The 17,429-nt window shown below is 37.6% G+C and overlaps 1 protein-coding gene across 7 annotated transcripts in view; it reads left to right on the top strand.

The window, feature by feature from the left end:
* DGKH (diacylglycerol kinase eta) overlaps positions 1-17,429 on the top strand; it is a 165,491-nt gene that overhangs the window by 79,889 nt on the left and 68,173 nt on the right. For 6 of the 7 annotated variants that reach the window (XM_059902884.1, XM_059902883.1, XM_059902882.1 and 3 more), the window contains 2 exons: positions 15,802-15,906; positions 16,172-16,304. In XM_059902884.1, the coding sequence (XP_059758867.1) occupies positions 15,802-15,906; positions 16,172-16,304 (238 nt within the window). Of the gene's footprint in view, positions 1-15,801; positions 15,907-16,171; positions 16,305-17,429 lie in introns of those variants that run through there. The other variant, XM_059902888.1, reaches the window with a different exon arrangement.

Here is a 17,429-nt window from a genome sequence, read left to right as displayed (position 1 = left end):
TTTGTTCATCACACCTGGTCTTATTGATGGCTTCAGAATCTGGCCTTGCATCTGGCATGAAATGCTCTAAAAATGAGAATACATCATTACACTTTTCAGATTTTGGCTCCATTAGACAATTTAAAACAACCACTTATTTTTTTTTTTAATATTAAAATAGTTTTAAGTTCTCCTTGAATGTTAATGAAATATTAAAACAGTACTAAGGAAAGCCTATTATTCTACATGTTTTAAAAATTTAAGGTGTTTATAATATAGATAAGAAAAATAAATGATTATTCATTTCCAAAACCTCTTTGGTCTGTCCTGTAACCCGCAATAAGGAGTAATGAGCACATAGCAGGTAATTTTTAGTTTATGTCTCACTTCATTATCTCATTAAGCCCATGAAGTAGTTATTCTTCCTTCCCTTCAATAGATGAAGAGGTGGGATTCAGAGAACATAATTTTGTAAATTTATGTAGTTAACAGGTAGGATAATTAATATTGAAAGCCTGTGATTTTTCCATGAGGATGAATAACATATTGGAATTTTAGGAGTGCAATAGCAGTAATCAACATTTTAAATAAGATTTAGTCCAGTCTGGCCATTCCTAGTGAATCCTCATTACCTTACAAGTAAGTGGAAAGAAGGGTGTGTAGACCAGTGTACCAGCTAGCAATGATTAGAGTGCTTGCTTGGTTGCCACTCAAGGTCAATTTTGGTGATAGTCATTAGGTGAATTATCTTTAATGGAAGAGAGAGGATTAGCAGTTTTTTTGTTTTGTTTTGTTTTGTTTTTTAATTTTAATTTTAATTTATTTTAATTAATTTAATTTTAATTAAATTTTAATTTAATTTAATTAATTTTTAATTTTAATTTTATTGGCTGTGTTGGGTCTTCGTTTCTGTGTGAGGGCTTTCTCTAGTTGCGGCGAGCGGGGGCCACTCTTCATCGCCGTGCGCAGGCCTCTCACTATCGCGGCCTCTCTTGTTGCGGAGCACAGGCTCCAGACGCGCAGGCTCAGTAGTTGTGGCTCACGGGCCCAGTTGCTCCGCGGCATGTGGGATCTTCCCAGACCAGGGCTCGAACCCGTGTTCCCTGCATTGGCAGGCAGATTCTCAACCACTGAGCCACCAGGGAAGCCCAGGATTAGCAGTTTTGATTGCCCTCTGCATTGTGGCAGGTCTCTGGAAAGAATTTAATTTCCAACAAAAAAGTGTTTAAAGGAGAGATTTTTCAGTTCAGTACTTTCTGCCTTAAACGTTTCTATGGACCCAATTTAAACTTTGCCAAGATCAGATCTCAATGCGTGCAGGCAAAGGTAGGTTTTTACTCCTGGAAGACAAATTACAATCTAGTCAGCAACAGACAAGGGCCATCAGAAGCAAGACCTTCCTATTGACAACACGCAGGTGGATTGCTATCCGGTTGGAGATACTTTTCCTTTTTAGTTTTGCTCGTTGTCACAGGATGAGACTTGCTGGAAGCAGATCTGAAGGCTTTTGGACAGTCCTGACACTCAGGCTGTGTTAGCTGATCCGGGTTTACGAAAGATCGGACAGCTATCTTAGGATACTTTCAGAAGTTTCTTGTAAGCTGCCCCCCACTATGGGATTCAAGGCAGAAGATGGTCTTTAAATCTTGGAGAGAAACAGATTATTATCAAGAAGCTATAAACAAAGCTGGCATCTTAGAGTAGAGGGTGTGGCCATAGGATAACCTGACCCTTGACATCAGCGCTTAATTGGGCCCCTTCCAGCAAGGTTGAGTTATGTCTTCCATTGATCCAGACACCGGACATCACCTAATGACATGGTCTGTCTGGATCAGTTGGTAGGGTATCTTGTCCCTGCAAATGGGATGCTTTTAATTATGTGTGCAAAGACATATGTACAAGTATATTTATTGCGCATTGTAATAGGGAAAGATTGGAAACAATCCAAATGTGCAAATTAGAGACTGGTTGAAATGAATGATGAAATATATCACACTGTAGAATGTTATGCAACCATGAAAAAGAATGAATCGGCTCTCTATGTAATAATACACACCAAACTCAAAGTTTTATTCAGTGGGAAAAGCCAGATGTGAAACAGCATGCATGTATAAAATGTCACTCTGTGTGTGTGCACACACGCATGCATTTAAACCTCAAAAGACCACATATTTGTTATAAATGCAAAGAATGTCTCTGGAGGGGTACACAGAAGCTTACAGATATTTGCCTTCAGCAAGGAAACTTGGTAGCTGGGGACAGGCTCGAAAAGGGAGAGGTACTTTTCCTTCTAAATATATTTTGAAATATTTTTTGTATCACAAATCACTTATTCAAAAAAATTTTAGATGCTACATGGGAGCCCTTTCTGACAGCTTCCTAGCAGATGCATTTGACAAGAGTGATGGATTTAGTAGGAAGCCCAAGTTGGACACTGCTGCAGTGTCAAGGAAACCATGATAAGGTACATATCAGACCACCTGTAATAGGAGGGAAGGAAGGGATGGATGAGAGATGTTTTGGGAAAATCAGGAGAACTATGGCCAAAGGGAAGGGAGAAGGGAGAGGAGGAAACTAACGCAGGGTTGTTGAATTTGCGGGGGTTGGTACGTAAATGATGCCTTTAATTAAGGGTAGAAAACAAGAATACAAGCAGGTCTGTGGGGTGTGAAAAGAAGACATTGTGAATCGGACACTGAGAATTTAAAATGATGGTAAGATAGCCTGGTGATATCTAGGAGGCGATTGATGGAGATGCTTTAAAAACTATTAAAACGATTTAAAGTACTTTTTTAAGTATCATTTTCCTGGCTCTTTTTACATTTCTAGCATATTCAAACATCTTCCCTATTCCTTAAGTATGATTATGGTGTAATGGAAATTTTAGATTTTAGACATGTTTAGTGTTGTGGTGACCAGTACAAACAAGATAATTATTTTGTTTTGACAATTCCCATTGCATATGTGTTCTGTACAAAGCAATGTGTGGTTACAAACCAAAGGAGCTGTGCCAAGGGAATGGGACCAATGCGTCATTCCAGCCGCTGGTGCAGCCGAAAAATATTAGATGAGCGGTAAAACTTTTACTGTGTCCATTAACGCACAGCCACTGCTAGTTTACAGGGGAAGTGTGTGTTACAGCCTCCGTAAAGAATTTCTGAAATCACTGTGCTCCTTGTTATTACAATTAATACTGAACAAACGGAAAAACCTTTCAGTTTCCCATGGACAATGTAATACTTCAAATACAGTGCTACATATGATTATCTAATCTTGTCAAAATTTTGTTCTCCAAAGGTGTCTGGTTTGCAGAGACCTGTCTATATTAGTAAATTAAATTTATTATTATTATTATTATTTTACCAGTACCTTTTCTTGTTCATCTTTAAAGAATGTACAAGTATATATGGGATTGAGATACAACTGTAATATCCCTGATTATCTTTTAAGGGGAGAAAAAGTGAGTAGCTTGTACAGCCTGTTCTGTCTGTCCTTTTAGGATAATGCCAGTAAATTCTTTGCTATTCTTTCATTCTCTAGTAGATGGCTAGGAAAGCAGACAGAATTTAGTTTCAAATTCTACGTGTGCTTTGTGACCTTGGACAAGTTACAAACCTCTCTGAGCCTTAGGTTCCTCAAATGTAAAATGGATGCTACTTTTTGAGTTGTGTGGATGAAATTTGATATGGTACGATATGATATATGATGTGATATGGTATGCTATGGTATATGAAATGATATATGAAATAATATATGATATATGATATGATATGATATATTTTAGCACACACAGGTCCTGGCCTGTTATAATTACTCCATAAATAGTATTTGGGGCTTTAAACTGATTTTCATTCCAAATGTGAAACCTGGAGTCATCTAAACTGCTCACTCATTATCTCTCTTCACAGCCAGTCACCAAGGCCCATTAATGCTGCCTCTGAAAAAGCTATTAAACCCTTAATCATCCCTGCTGTTGGCTCCAGTCTTCATAGACTGCTTCTATCCACAGCAGCCCCATCGCCACCCTGAACTCTTGTCCTGTCTTGCCTTTCCCACAGTTTCATAAGAGTCTTCTCCCCTGTCTCTTGACCACCCAGCTGACCCACTCCATTGCTGCCAGAGTTATCTTTCTAAAATAAAGTATTTTGTGTCTCTTTCCTGCTTACAGCCCTTTTGTAGTGCTCTGTCACTTTGAAGATCAAATCCAGACTCCTGAGTGTGGTTAAAAGGTTTTTCATAACTACCTCTCTGGTTTCTCTTTGTTCTTCAACCTGTGATTGTCATATCACACTACTTAAAATACCAGTCCTTACCTTGACTTTTCTTCATCTGTGTGTTTGTGTGTCCCTTCCTTCATTTGCAGTATCCCTTCCTCCTTTCCCCTTCTCTGGCTTCCTCCCCTCCCCCCACCCCGAAATCTTACTTGACATTCATCCTTAAATGCTTTGAGTATCATCTCCTGCAAAGCTTTCCCTGATCTTCAGTTTTGGTTAGCTGCCCTTTCACTGTATTCTAGTTGCACCCTGGGTGCTGAGAGCATAGATGAGGGTCCAGATCTTGAAGGATCTTTAAGTCAGGCCAGGTGGTTTGGAAGATGACAGGAACTGACTATATTGAAATTAGGTTTACGTATCTGTGTTCCCCATTGTACCATGAGCTCCTTGAGTGAAAGGACAGAGTATTTCCAGGGCTCAATATTGCTCGGTATATAATAGGCACTCTTTACATTTTCTAGTGACTGAATGAGTAGTTTGATGGATGGATTCAAATAGGGAGTGTAAGTTTTTAAACTATCACCATAGGTAACCTTCAGCACTTTCCTCATAATGTTATAGCTCATCTAACCCATTATCTTCGCCCATTGCTTAAGACATTAATATGCTCTGTGCTACACTTGTGTTTGACTTGTATTTATTATTATTTATTTATTTATGTTGTGTGTGTGTGTGTGTGTGTGTGTGTGTGTGTGACTTTTAGAATACAGTTGTGCAACAGACATGAAGTGGATGGAGTCAGAAAATCATCAGATGTTATTATCTAAGTGGAGAAAAGTGCTATAAAGGGGAGAATAGCACCTTTTGGTGGAGAGTGAAAGTGGAGACCTTAGATAAGGTTATCAGGTTATTAGTCAACTCTGATTTTCAAACACTTGGGTGTTGGACTCATGGGGAGCTTGCAAACTTGCAAACACTAAGCAAACTACATAGAATTACACAGCTGATTTGTGTGGCCTGGCTTTCAGTTCTGAATTCTTTTAATTCCCTTTGGTAGTTGTGAAATAGGCTTGCTTTATATTGGCAGTGTAAATATTACTTGATTTTGGTCTCCTCTTAGAATGCTGATCAGTAATTTTTAGATCTTTTTTAAAACCAATTTTGGTGAGTGAAGTATATTTTTAGTGATATTTTAGTTATAAATACTATTATATAGTTAAATGAAGTTGTAGCTTAATTATTCACAGGAAATATTATTTTGTTATTGCTAATCTGAAACTTCCTTTATCCTAACCCTTTTGTTTTCAGTCGACATAATTGTTTTGATGACACTTGGTTTCTTAGAGTTGGATAGGTCAAATTATAGCACAAGAGATATCACTTTCAGCAGGGTTGTATGGTGCACATAAAGGCAGCTGAGAAACAAGCTCTACTTGTCTGGTTCAACAAGGAAAGAGGTTGTGATATGAAACCGGAAGTTCTGACTGTAAACTCTGGCTCTCCTATTTAACGAGTCTGTGATTTTAAACAAGTTAAATTTCTTTTTATCTATCACGTAGGCCAGCTACATATATGGATGATTAACTGAGATAATGTATGTGACCATATTGACAGCAAGGCACTCTGAAAATGTAGGATGCTGCAGGAGTAATAATTCTGTTTATTAACCAACATGAGAGCCTCCGATTTTTAAGGAACTTAATTATTAATTCCTTTGAAGAAAAGTTGTTTGCATCCATGGATATTAATTAAAATTGTGAATATAATAAGAAAATATAGTAGAGGTGTCATTGATTTACCAGTTCATTATTACAATATCAAAAGTCCTTATTATAGTTTACTTTGTGGGTGTGGTATTATATTTACTTTGTGGGTGTGGTAAGCTGAATAATGAACCCTAAAGGTGTTTACATCCTAATTCCTATAACCTGTGAACATCCCTTTATATGGCAAAAGGGACTCTTGTGGTTGTGATTATGTTAAGGATCTTGAGATGAGATTATCCTGGATTACTGGAGTAGCCCCAGTGTAATCACAGGGGTCCTTATAAGAGGGAGGCAAGAGGAATCAGAGTCAGAGAAGGTGAGACTGTGGAAGCAGAAGGTTGGAATGATGCAAGGAAGGCACCACAAGCCAAGGAATGCAGGCAGCCTCTAGAAACTGAAAAAACAAGGACATAGCGTCTCCCCTACAGTCTCCAGAAGGAAGGCAGCCCTTTGACCCCTTTGATTTTAAACTTCTGACTACTACAACTGTATGAGAATACTTTGTTATAGCAATAATAGGAAACTAATACAATAGGGATTGACTAACATTAATAATTATAGTTCATTTGAATTCTAAGAGACTTTTAATACTGACTTGGATCCAAACTTTCTTTATTAGTCTTCAAAGAAGCAGTGGTTTGTCATTGTACAAGTAATTTATCTATGTAAACGATACAGTAGCATAGTCCAGCAGGTAACACTTAACAGCCTTTCCTGGTAGACTCCCTGAAGCCTTTGCCGTGTCTCTTTTTCCAGCGAGAGCAGGGAGAGGAGCACAACCTCAGAGGGACTGTCGTCTTTACCCTGTAAGATTTCACTATGTCCTTCTACCTTTGGCTCTCTAGTGAACCAGATGCTCTGAGGAGTGACGCTTAGGACCGTTACTCTGAAACAAAGCCTTAAAGACAAGATATTCCCATAAAGATGTTAAATAGGCTGCTTTCTTTTACAGTTTTTGTAAGGATTCTAAGACTATATAAATTATATAATGTTGAGTTCAGTTGCTCATTTGAAAAATGTTTGGATTCTGCCACCTTACACGTCTCTGTTTTATTGTGTTAACATTTCATTAAATGTTTTGCAATAAAATTTTGATTTTAGAGTATTTTATATTTTTATTTATTTATTTATTTATTTTGACGGACATAGTGGTTCTTTTTTATTTATTTATTTATTTATTTATTTATTTATTTATGGCTGTGTTGGGTCTTTGTTTCTGTGCGAGGGCTTTCTCTAGTTGCGGCAAGCGGGGGCCCCTCTTCATCGCGGTGCGCGGGCCTCTCACTATCGCGGCCTCTCTTGTTGCGGAGCACAGGCTCCAGACGCGCAGGCTCAGTGATTGCGGCTCACGGGCCTAGTTGCTCCGCGGCATGTGGGATCTTCCCAGACCAGGGCTTGAACCCGTGTCCCCTGCATTAGCAGGCAGATTCTCAACCACTGCGCCGCCAGGGAAGCCCTTATATTTTTAAATTCATGTAAAAGGTAACTTTGCTTTTTAGAAAGTGAGATCCTGTGGAAATACTGAGAATATTGGTACTGATAGTATTGAAATCTGTGGTTCCTTTTTTCATGGAAACAGGTACCAGAATTTATGTTTTATTTATATTTGAGGAAAATCAAATTAGCACAGAAAATGACATTGTTATGAAGCCATGATTCCTTAGTCAAGTTTTATGATCTACAGAACTAATCTTAAGCAGAGTCACTGAAACTCCAGAATTATATGGAAGTAAAATTTGCACAGCTCTCTGCAGCTTATTTCATCCCACCCCATCTCAGCCAGTAATCAGAAGTCTTACTTCACTAGCTTCTGTGGACATTTTAGGTCACTTGAGAAAGGGAACCACGTTACTCATCTAATTTGAGTTTGCTATGGGAGAAAGAGGTAGGAGGTCAGAGGCTTGGGTCCTGGTGGGTATGGTCTGCAAGCTGAGACTTAAGACACCCACGTCCCTCATCTTCTTAGTTCCTTGAAGGGTTTTGCTTGGGGTTCCCAAACATTCGGTACATTTTTTTTTTTAATTGTGAAAAATTTCAAATATACACAGACTCAGGATAACTGTGATGAACCCTCACATGCCCACTGCCCAGCTCTTACTATTATCTAGATGTTGCCACACTTGCTTCATCTATTCTCTCTTCCCTATTTTATCTGAAGTGTTTTAAAGCAGATCTTTCACATCATTGTATTGACCCCTCATTCTTCAGTAGGCATCCCTCAAAATATGGTTGCCAGTTTTAGCTCTACCTCTTTTCCATCTTTCTTCTCAAACAAAGCCTAGGTATGGAGAAGCTGTGAAAGAGATTTACTGAGTTGACCATAGTTAATTCAGTATTTTATAGTGAAGGGGAATAATCTTTTTTTTTTTTTTTTAATTTGCTGTAACACTTTTTAAACTCCTCATGTAGGAAGTGGATTAAGTAATTGTGGACAACTCATTGAGCTTCTAGATTTTTTTTTTTCTCTTCAATGTGTTGTAACAAAATTAACACCATACTTAATTTACAGAGATGATTGAAGAATCAATGAGTTACTGCCTTTTTGCCATAAGTCTGTAGTCAAGTGTTCTTGTAGATAAGAAGACACATACTCCTAGCAAAGATGTTCTGCTCTCGTCCAGGGGTCTTTCCCTTTCTATAATTAGTAGATTTTTCAGAATAAATGTTTTATCTACTTACAAAAAAATTTCCATTAGAATTTATTTTTTCAATACTTGCATTTTTTCGTAGAATCTTGCCCCAAGGGAGTAACATTTCATATCTATGCTACAGAATTCTCAAATTTTTATATCAATGTATAGGTAATTATTGTTGCAGTTTGATTTTTGAAATTAATATCATATCCAGAATATATATAGCTTCTTCTTAGATAGGAAAATAAGCAGCTTTGGGACAGACTTCCTCAAGTTCATGACTAATGCCTCCCCCTTTATTATGAGAGCCTATGGGGATGTTTGATATGTCCTACTCTACATTACAGGAATGCCCACTAAGATCAGTAAGTTGTTATTCAGCTGAAAGGACTCATCAGCTAGGAAGATGATCATTCAGCCAAAAACAAGAGTGTAGAATGATTTTCAGATATCCTTTTTGACTCTTTACATACTCTCAGTAAAGGGAGATTTTGTTTATAAATCTAAACATGGTTCTAAACAGACATATGAAAAGATTTTTAGATCATTCTGAAAGGGAGTAGGGAAGACCTTAGTTCAACTACCAAGCAATATGAATTAGCTAGCATTCTATTGATATTTACATAGTGTGCTGCCTGCATAGCAAAATTTCTTTATAAATTCCAGCTGTAGGGGCTTCCCTGGTGGCGCAGTGGTTGAGAATCTGCCTGCCAATGCAGGGGACACGGGTTCGAGCCCTGGTCCGGGAAGATCCCACGTGCCGCGGAGCAGCTGGGCCCGTGAGCCACAATTACTGAGCCTGAGCGCCTGGAGCCTGTGCTCGGCAACAAGAGAGGCCGCGATAATGAGAGGCCCGTGCACCGCAATGAAGAGTGGCCCCCGCTTGCCACAACTAGAGAAAGCCCTCGCACAGAAACAAAGACCCAACACAGCCATAAATAAATAAACAAATACTTTAAAAATAAAAATAAATAAATAAATTCATTCCAGCTGTAGATTAATAGCTTCTCACATGTATGTGAATTACCTGTTGATCTCAGTCTTACCATTAGTCCATTACATATTTATAAGTTATTTTACATTATTTTAGATATTGTGAAATTTGGGTTCCAGGATTTCATGGAACCTAGTCTCTTTCTTCGTGAGCACTTAATGCAGACTCCACAGCGTTTACAGCTATAAAATGAATAATGTTTATGGTATTGCGTCAGTATGAGAAAGTCTCTTCCTAATCTAAAATTCTGTTATTTTAATTATACTATGTGATTTAAATTACACCGTCTGTTGAAAATACCTGTGGCACTTTCTTTGGTCTTGGTGCCAGAAATACATTCGTTGTGACCTTTTGTGCTTTTATTAGTCTCCTGTTAAAATTCAGGCACCCTTAGGAGAAAATAAACCTTTATCATCTATCAGCACCTCAGAAAAAATTACTCTTTAGGTCAGTAGTTGTCACCTGAGAAAACCGATGGGGCTTGAGGCGACTGTAATAAAATAGGGAAGCACTGACCCTAGAAGGCAAAGGAGTCACAGGAGTTTGTATAGGATTTGCAAATTCAGATGCCTCCATGGGCCACTAAGTGTATGGAGCGGCCAGCTGAAGAAAATAGATTTAAGCTGCTTGTATTGTGATGAGCAAAGAACCTGTCTAATATGATGGATATTAACTTGTTGTTTTACAACACAGCACTTCATGGTTCAACAGAAATGGCCACAAAAACCTTGGAGATCACCATTTTGTAACCTCTGTTATATCACGTGGGGTGCTGTAGGTGGGAGGCTATTACAGATGGGTCCCACACAAAGAAATATTACTAGGGGCAGATGAGACACTGGAAATTTGGGAGCAGAACGGTGCAGAAAAGGGAGATAGGGGCCCATAAAGATTAAGAGCACTTTCTTTACATTATTTTAGGCCAGATCCTGCTTTGACTAATAGGAAAGTTGGATGCTTCTGTTACCCTTCGTGGTTGATAAATGGGTGTGCACCAGAATTACCTGTATAGCTTTGCCAATATACAGTTATATACCTCTGAAGTTATCCACGTCTCTCCCCAAAATAAGATTTTGATTCACCAAATCTAGTTTGGAGCGTGGTTGGCTATGTTTTGAAAAAACTCTTGGCTTGATTCAGGTACGAACACATCATTAAAGACCTATGCCCTTGGATGTAGTGATCCCTATTTACTCTTTGAAGTATCTCTGCTCTCAAAATACATAAGATGTATGGCTACGTTGCAGTTTGGCACGTTTAAGCTGTTAAAGTGAATTACTTCATTCCAAAAAAGAAGAATGGAAATAAAGGGAACATATATAATTTAAGAGATGGATATAGATTTTATGAGGAAGGATGGAAGAGGAATATTAAGACTGAGCTTTTGGCAATTTCAGGTATAGGAAACCTAGTGTTATAAAGACACGTGTTTATACCTGATTGGGCTTTAACAAAAGTCAAATTATATCCCCTAAGTTATAATAAGTATAGATAACAAAAATTGTTATAGCACAACTAAACTTTTTGTTTGTCCTGCTCTCCAAGAAAGGCTTCTCACTGCAAATGAATCTTTATTTCAGTCAGGGCTATTCAGGATTAATCACTAAAGATACAACAATAGGTATGCCAGGGTGTGGATGTGATCAGTGTGTTGTAAACAACTTTAGATTAGAAATAAGAATTTTTGAACAGAAGAAGTTGTTGGACCCTTAAAGTTACACAGAAAGTTGCAGAATTTCCTTCATTGCAGAATCAGAAATCTGAGTTAAAAGGAGGAACCCTCTATCTTGAATAGTTTAGGCATGATACCTACTAGAGACGGCATTCTGAACTCTTTCACTGCTGTACTGGGATCTCATGCTCTTTGGTAAGCCTTTTGCCGTTATATCCCTGCTTTGGGTAAGGTTAGATGCAGCGCAGTTAAGGGGGGGGAGACCATTTCTTCTTAATTAGTTTGTTGATGTTTTCCTAATGTCTTCTAAGGAATAGGTCATCATCTTTATTTCTATTTTGGTGGTTTGCTAGTCAGTGACTATTTTGTTGGCAAAATGCCTCCATTTTTGACCTAAGCTCCTGTTACTTTTGTCTGTGGACCACACTTACACAAGAACTATATACCTTATAGAAGAAAGCTGTAAATATGTACATCTTCCTTGTCAGCGCTAAGAATAATTGCTATGCTAATATTTAGTGAGGCTTGGCTTGTAACAGACACTGTGCTGAATGCTTTGCTTGGGTTGTCTCTCTAACCCACACCACACTCAGCAGAGCTGTGAGGAACTGGTCATCTTCATCTTGCAGATACGAAACTGAGGCTCAGGAAACGTTCATAGCCACACACGTAAGAAGGGATGCTGTTGGTATTCATCCTGAGTCCGTCTGACTCCAGGGTTTAGGCACTGAATCACTCTGCTGTTACATGAGTGGTTTCCAGTTGGGAATTTGCAGTAAAATATCTTTAGAACACAGGTTCTCAAACTTGGCTGCACTTCAAAATCACCTGGGAGTTAAAAAAAATAAAACAAAAACTGGTAGCTGGTTCCCACCTTCATAGGTTCTGAGTTCATTGGTGTGGAGCGTGGCCTGGACGTTGGGGTTTTTAAAAGTCTCCCATGTGATTTTAAAGTGCAGCCAAGCTGGAAAACTCCAGCTTTGGAACACTGCAAAGTTTTAAATTCTAAATTCCCATTCTTCAGTTAGTAAAAAAATTAAAGAATGTTTTTGTTACTGAAATACTACCTATTTACTTTAGAAACCATAGACCAACCAAAAAAATCATATTTAAATTATCTGCAATTCTTTCACTGAAAGATAACCAGTACGGTATTTGTTTTTTTTTTCCTGTGCATGTTTATATATTTAAAGTCTTAACTATAATGGTCCTCTTTGATGGAATTTTATATATTTAATGCCAGATTGTTTTATATCTGTTTTATGTATTTACATGCTTTCCCAGACTGAGAAATTCTTGATCCTTATACAACATAATAGTGTTGTTGGATTAACCCTTAGAGGCCAGTAACTCTCAAAGTAGAACAATATCTCTATTCCTGTGGAGTCTGTATATTATTTGAGGTAGCACTTAGAAAACGAATTTAGATGTCTTTCCTTTGTACTCCATCTTATATAGCACTTTTTCGGACAGGCAAATCTTGGTTTACTTACCCATCTCCCTTATAGATTGGTAAGGCAAAGCCCGTATGGTTTGTATGCCCGGGCTCTGGCATGCAGTAAACACTCAGTAAATGCTGGGGTGGATGACAGGTGCATTTCCCAGGACCTGAGATGGGAGTGGTGGTTATAGTTTGAAGAAACTAATTACTGAAGTAAGTTCAGATGTGCCTGAAAAAAGTCATTTGGGAATGTTGTGGTAGTGGGAAGACAGGGTAAAAGTAAGGGTTGAGATGAGACCAGGGGCTAGGGGACACTTTAGGATAGATAAACTACAGATCCTTCAAGAAAGGTAAAAAGTCCTCTAGTTCTAGAAACATCCTGGCTTTGGCCCCCAACAGGCTCAGAGAGTCTTCCCTGGGAATAGCCCCCTCCTCTATCCTTCCATCTCCCCGCCCTAATCCCTTGTCATAATAAAAAGGCTTTCAGAATAAGAACCAAATAATTTTCAGAGTCTGCTGCCCCTCAAATATTTTCCTGGTAAAGATTTGGGTGAGGAACTACTGTAGTGTAATGAGGTTCGGTGAGGATACAGCTAGAGCCTGTCATTTAGCAGATGGGACTGTTGGCATATTCTTTCCTACAAAGGTCAGTGATGAGGAAGAATTTAAGTAAAAGGTGGGGAGGGGACTCAGAGCATTGGAGGCCTGAGGAGTGATTAGCCCCGAGAGGAAAGGGACAATCTGGGAGATGTTACAGGTTTGCTTGATAAACCAGCCTTGTCTTCAGTTGGGCCGAGGCGGCTCCCTGAGCTTTTTTTCGTCCTGCAGCCACAAAGCAAGACATCTCTGCATCCCACAATTTATGAAGGATTTTCTTTTCTCGTGTCAACATCTTATAATGTAACTTTAGAATAGATTTCTTAATCACAAGGCTTGTAAATCACAATTATTTATAATTTCTGTTTGGCTCTTAAAATCTTAGCTTTTATTTTAAGACTATGTTATGATCTTTACTTATTACTGCCCATTTTAAAACACATTTTTTTAAAAAAAGGAGAAATTGCAAATGTAAACATTTTACTTCGTCAGCGTATGAGGTACATGCATGATTTATGTTGCCGAAATCCTTCAGAGTTGAGGCATTTATGTAGCTCCAAAAGCTACTAGAAAAATTAGAAGCTATTTCTCTATCCTTTCCCCTCTTTTTATTGAATTCACAATGGCTTTTAAAGAATAGAAAGGCATTAAAGATAGTTAAAACCATCAGACATCCTGCTTTACTTAGAATTCAACAAAAAAACAAAATTAAATAATAAAATAGAAAGCCTGGTTTATTTACCTAAATAATACATGTCTCACTCACTCTAAGATCTTAATGAGAGAGAGGGAATCCTTAGTGTTACATCATATAGTATAGCAGAAAAATTAAATAAAACATGCTAGAGGTGATATTTATTCAGATAAATATCAGATTGATTTAGTCAGTCCATTGACACACACAGATTTCTGGAGTGCTGTGCCAGTCATCAGAGCCAGGGGTGTATTATGATTTAATGGTCCCTCTCTGCTGCATTTGATGATCTGTCCTAGAAAAACATTTTGAAGCAATAAAGCATCCATTTGGCTCCTAAGTAATGAGGGAGGCATTGCTCTTTGCATTAACTATTTATTGAGGAAGAGGAGTGACCAACTGCTAATAAGCTTTATCCAAGGAGCATAGTGGAAAACAGAAGAAAATGCAAAAGTGAGGTTCTGTTCAATTTCATATGCAATTAACAAATATCCAGTGCTGAACGGTTAATGCTCGACGTCCATGTGACTTCTGGCCGGCTGTATTTAAGCATGAGTGCCTGTCCAGTGTATTAAAGGCCCCTTAGTCTACGGAAGGATTGTGTAGCTTAAACTAATGAGAGATGAAAGGAAGCAGTGACTGGTGAGTAGCTACAACTGCGCTGAGCTCTATAGCTTTGAATAATGGACTTATTTTCTAAGATGAACACTAATGATTGAGGCTTGCTAGTTTACTCCTTTTGGGAAGGGTTCCTTTTTTTTAGAGATAATTATTGCTTTTCCATAACTTGGGAAATCTGCTCTCTACTGCAGTATGTAGATTATCACTTGATCAAACAGCTTTTAACCTGGGAAAATTTCTAATTTGCTCTACAAGTAAATATATAATTTATTATTTGGAAATAGGTTCTAGGTGGGAATGTAACATTTTGCTTTTCTTTCACAAGTAAATAAATGGTCTCTTCTTTGCAGTAAATGCTTAGGATTTAGCAACTTCAAGGTTACAACCAGAATATTGTATTCACACATAAATAGGGCCTGCTTTCAAGTCATTTCAGAATCTTACTTGGAAGCTTTTGGTGCTATAACAGCATGAAGTTTTATTCCTCTTGCTTTAAGATTCTTGATATAATTAATTTGCCTTCTTTAGTAACATGAAAAAAAGATGAAAGTCACAATTATTTTCATCCCTTAAAGCCAACTAAAGGACTTATATGCTAATTCTTCTTCCCTGTTCTCACTAAAAAGTAGTACAGTGGAGTTCTACACAATGGGAAGAAAATCCGTCACATAAATCATGTTAAAATAGGCCGTGGAAAGGATCTGTAAACCCAACATTATTTAAAGCAGAATAGTCTTGATACTATTATAAACCAATTATGAAATCATTTAATATTGCATTCCTTTGATTTTTGATTTTTCAAAATTTCCATATTGAAAAATATGTGTTAATTCTAGCTTACTATGAATTATTTTGATTTATATTTAGAATCCATTTTCAAGATATATTACGTGAAATAAGAATATTCTGCTTATATGAGTTCATAGCCTTGGGTAAAGGGCTAGAAAGCCTGATAAGTAAATAGCGATGAGGGCAAAGACAAGAAAAGTCTCCTTAGAATTTTTCTTTCCTAGACCACATTGTATCACACTGAGAACTAAAATCCATTTACCTTACAGAGAATCTTACTTTCTTCATCAAGGAAGTAAGGACTTAAGAGATTAGAAATGGTAGCACTTTGTAAGATGTTAGGTCTCGCAATAATCTCTCTTCGTGGGTTAATAGCAATCATGTTGCATTATCCCTTTCAGATAATCACTCCATTCAGAAGACTAATGCTTTGCGCTGAGAATAGAAAAGAGATGGAGGATTGGATCAGCTCGCTGAAGTCTGTACAGACCAGAGAACCTTACGAGGTAAAGCAGCCTCTCTCCTGTCATCTCGTGTTCTTAGAGAATAAATGTGAACCGTAGCGCTAAAGCTATATTCTGCGAAAAAAAAAAGTATGTGTAGATTCATTCAGCAACTTGTTTAAACCTGATACTGATTTTTTTTTTAAGTTAAAGCAAAGTGTTTTAGTTTTAAAAATCGTGGATTTGAAATTGTAATCGTAACTATATACATTCCAAACGTAGTCCTGTTCTCTTGTTTGGCAAATCTGTGCTAACGTCTCATTTCTAGGTGGCCCAGTTTAATGTGGAACATTTCTCAGGGATGCATAACTGGTACGCCTGCTCCCATGCCCGACCCACTTTCTGTAACGTCTGCCGAGAGAGTCTTTCTGGAGTCACCTCCCATGGTCTGTCCTGCGAAGGTACAGTAACATCCAGGGTGTCTTCTCCCTCGACACTGACCTTGCTGTAAACACGCTGCCACGGGTACATCTGTGAACAGAGAGACATCATCAGAGGAAGACATTTCCCTTGGGTGGAAGCAGTAGCTGGGAGCATGTCAGTGGGACCAGAGTGTTTTAATTTTACTGTGGCTTAAAGTGAAGCTCTGCACACATAGGACCAACTTGGAAAATATTTTGGCTCAGGAAAAGATAACATAAAATCATTTGAAGGGAAGTATAAATCAAAATGTAGCGTTTCCCTCCTGAGGAACTAGCAACTACCCTTAAAGCAAATTCTTTAGACTTTGTGTATCATTCTAATTTTCTAGTATTCTTTTTCTGTTCTGTTTAATTACAGAGAACAAAACTTTCTGTGAGGACAGTATATACTTTTTGGCAGGATTTAGATTGTTACTTATGTTACATTGTTTTAAATGTTTTATTTCATTTATGTTTAATTTAAACGGATGTCATCCTTTTAAATTTCTTTAAAGTTTTCTAAAAATAAGGTCTATACTGTTGTTCTCATGGCAGGATTTGTGGGTTATTTTTAAATTTAAGAACAGTGACCACTTAAAAGAAATACATTAATAGTCAGCAAGAGAAAACCATACCTTCTTTAGATTTATTTAATTTAATACCTCAGTGATTCCATCACTGTGTACTACTTTTGAACTACATATAATACCATTATTTAGCTTTTCTCTCTAATACAAAAAATTCTTAGGTAATCTTGTAATAAAACTATATCATAATTAAATAATAAAATAGAAATGGAGTCATAGTTTTAATTCATTTTAAATTACAAAATCCGAGATATGTCAGTATTTCGGCTATTTAATATGACAATGACACAGCCTAGTGGATAAGAATAGAGCTCTGTAGTTAAACCCTGTGGGTTCCAATTTCAGTTTTACCACCACAAACTGTGACCAGGAGTAGTTTAACCCTTTTAGACTTTTGCTTCCTCATCTGTACAATGGGGATAATAATCATTTATACCTCACAGAGTACTATGAAAATGAAATGAGAGAGTACATACAATGACGCTAGTTTTCTAGTCAAATATATGGTAGACATTTGTAACTGCGTTGTATAAGAAGT

This window comes from Balaenoptera ricei, chromosome 18, assembly GCF_028023285.1.
Source record: "Balaenoptera ricei isolate mBalRic1 chromosome 18, mBalRic1.hap2, whole genome shotgun sequence".
NCBI lineage: Eukaryota > Metazoa > Chordata > Mammalia > Artiodactyla > Balaenopteridae > Balaenoptera > Balaenoptera ricei.
This window is presented reverse-complemented; position numbering and strand designations above follow the sequence as displayed.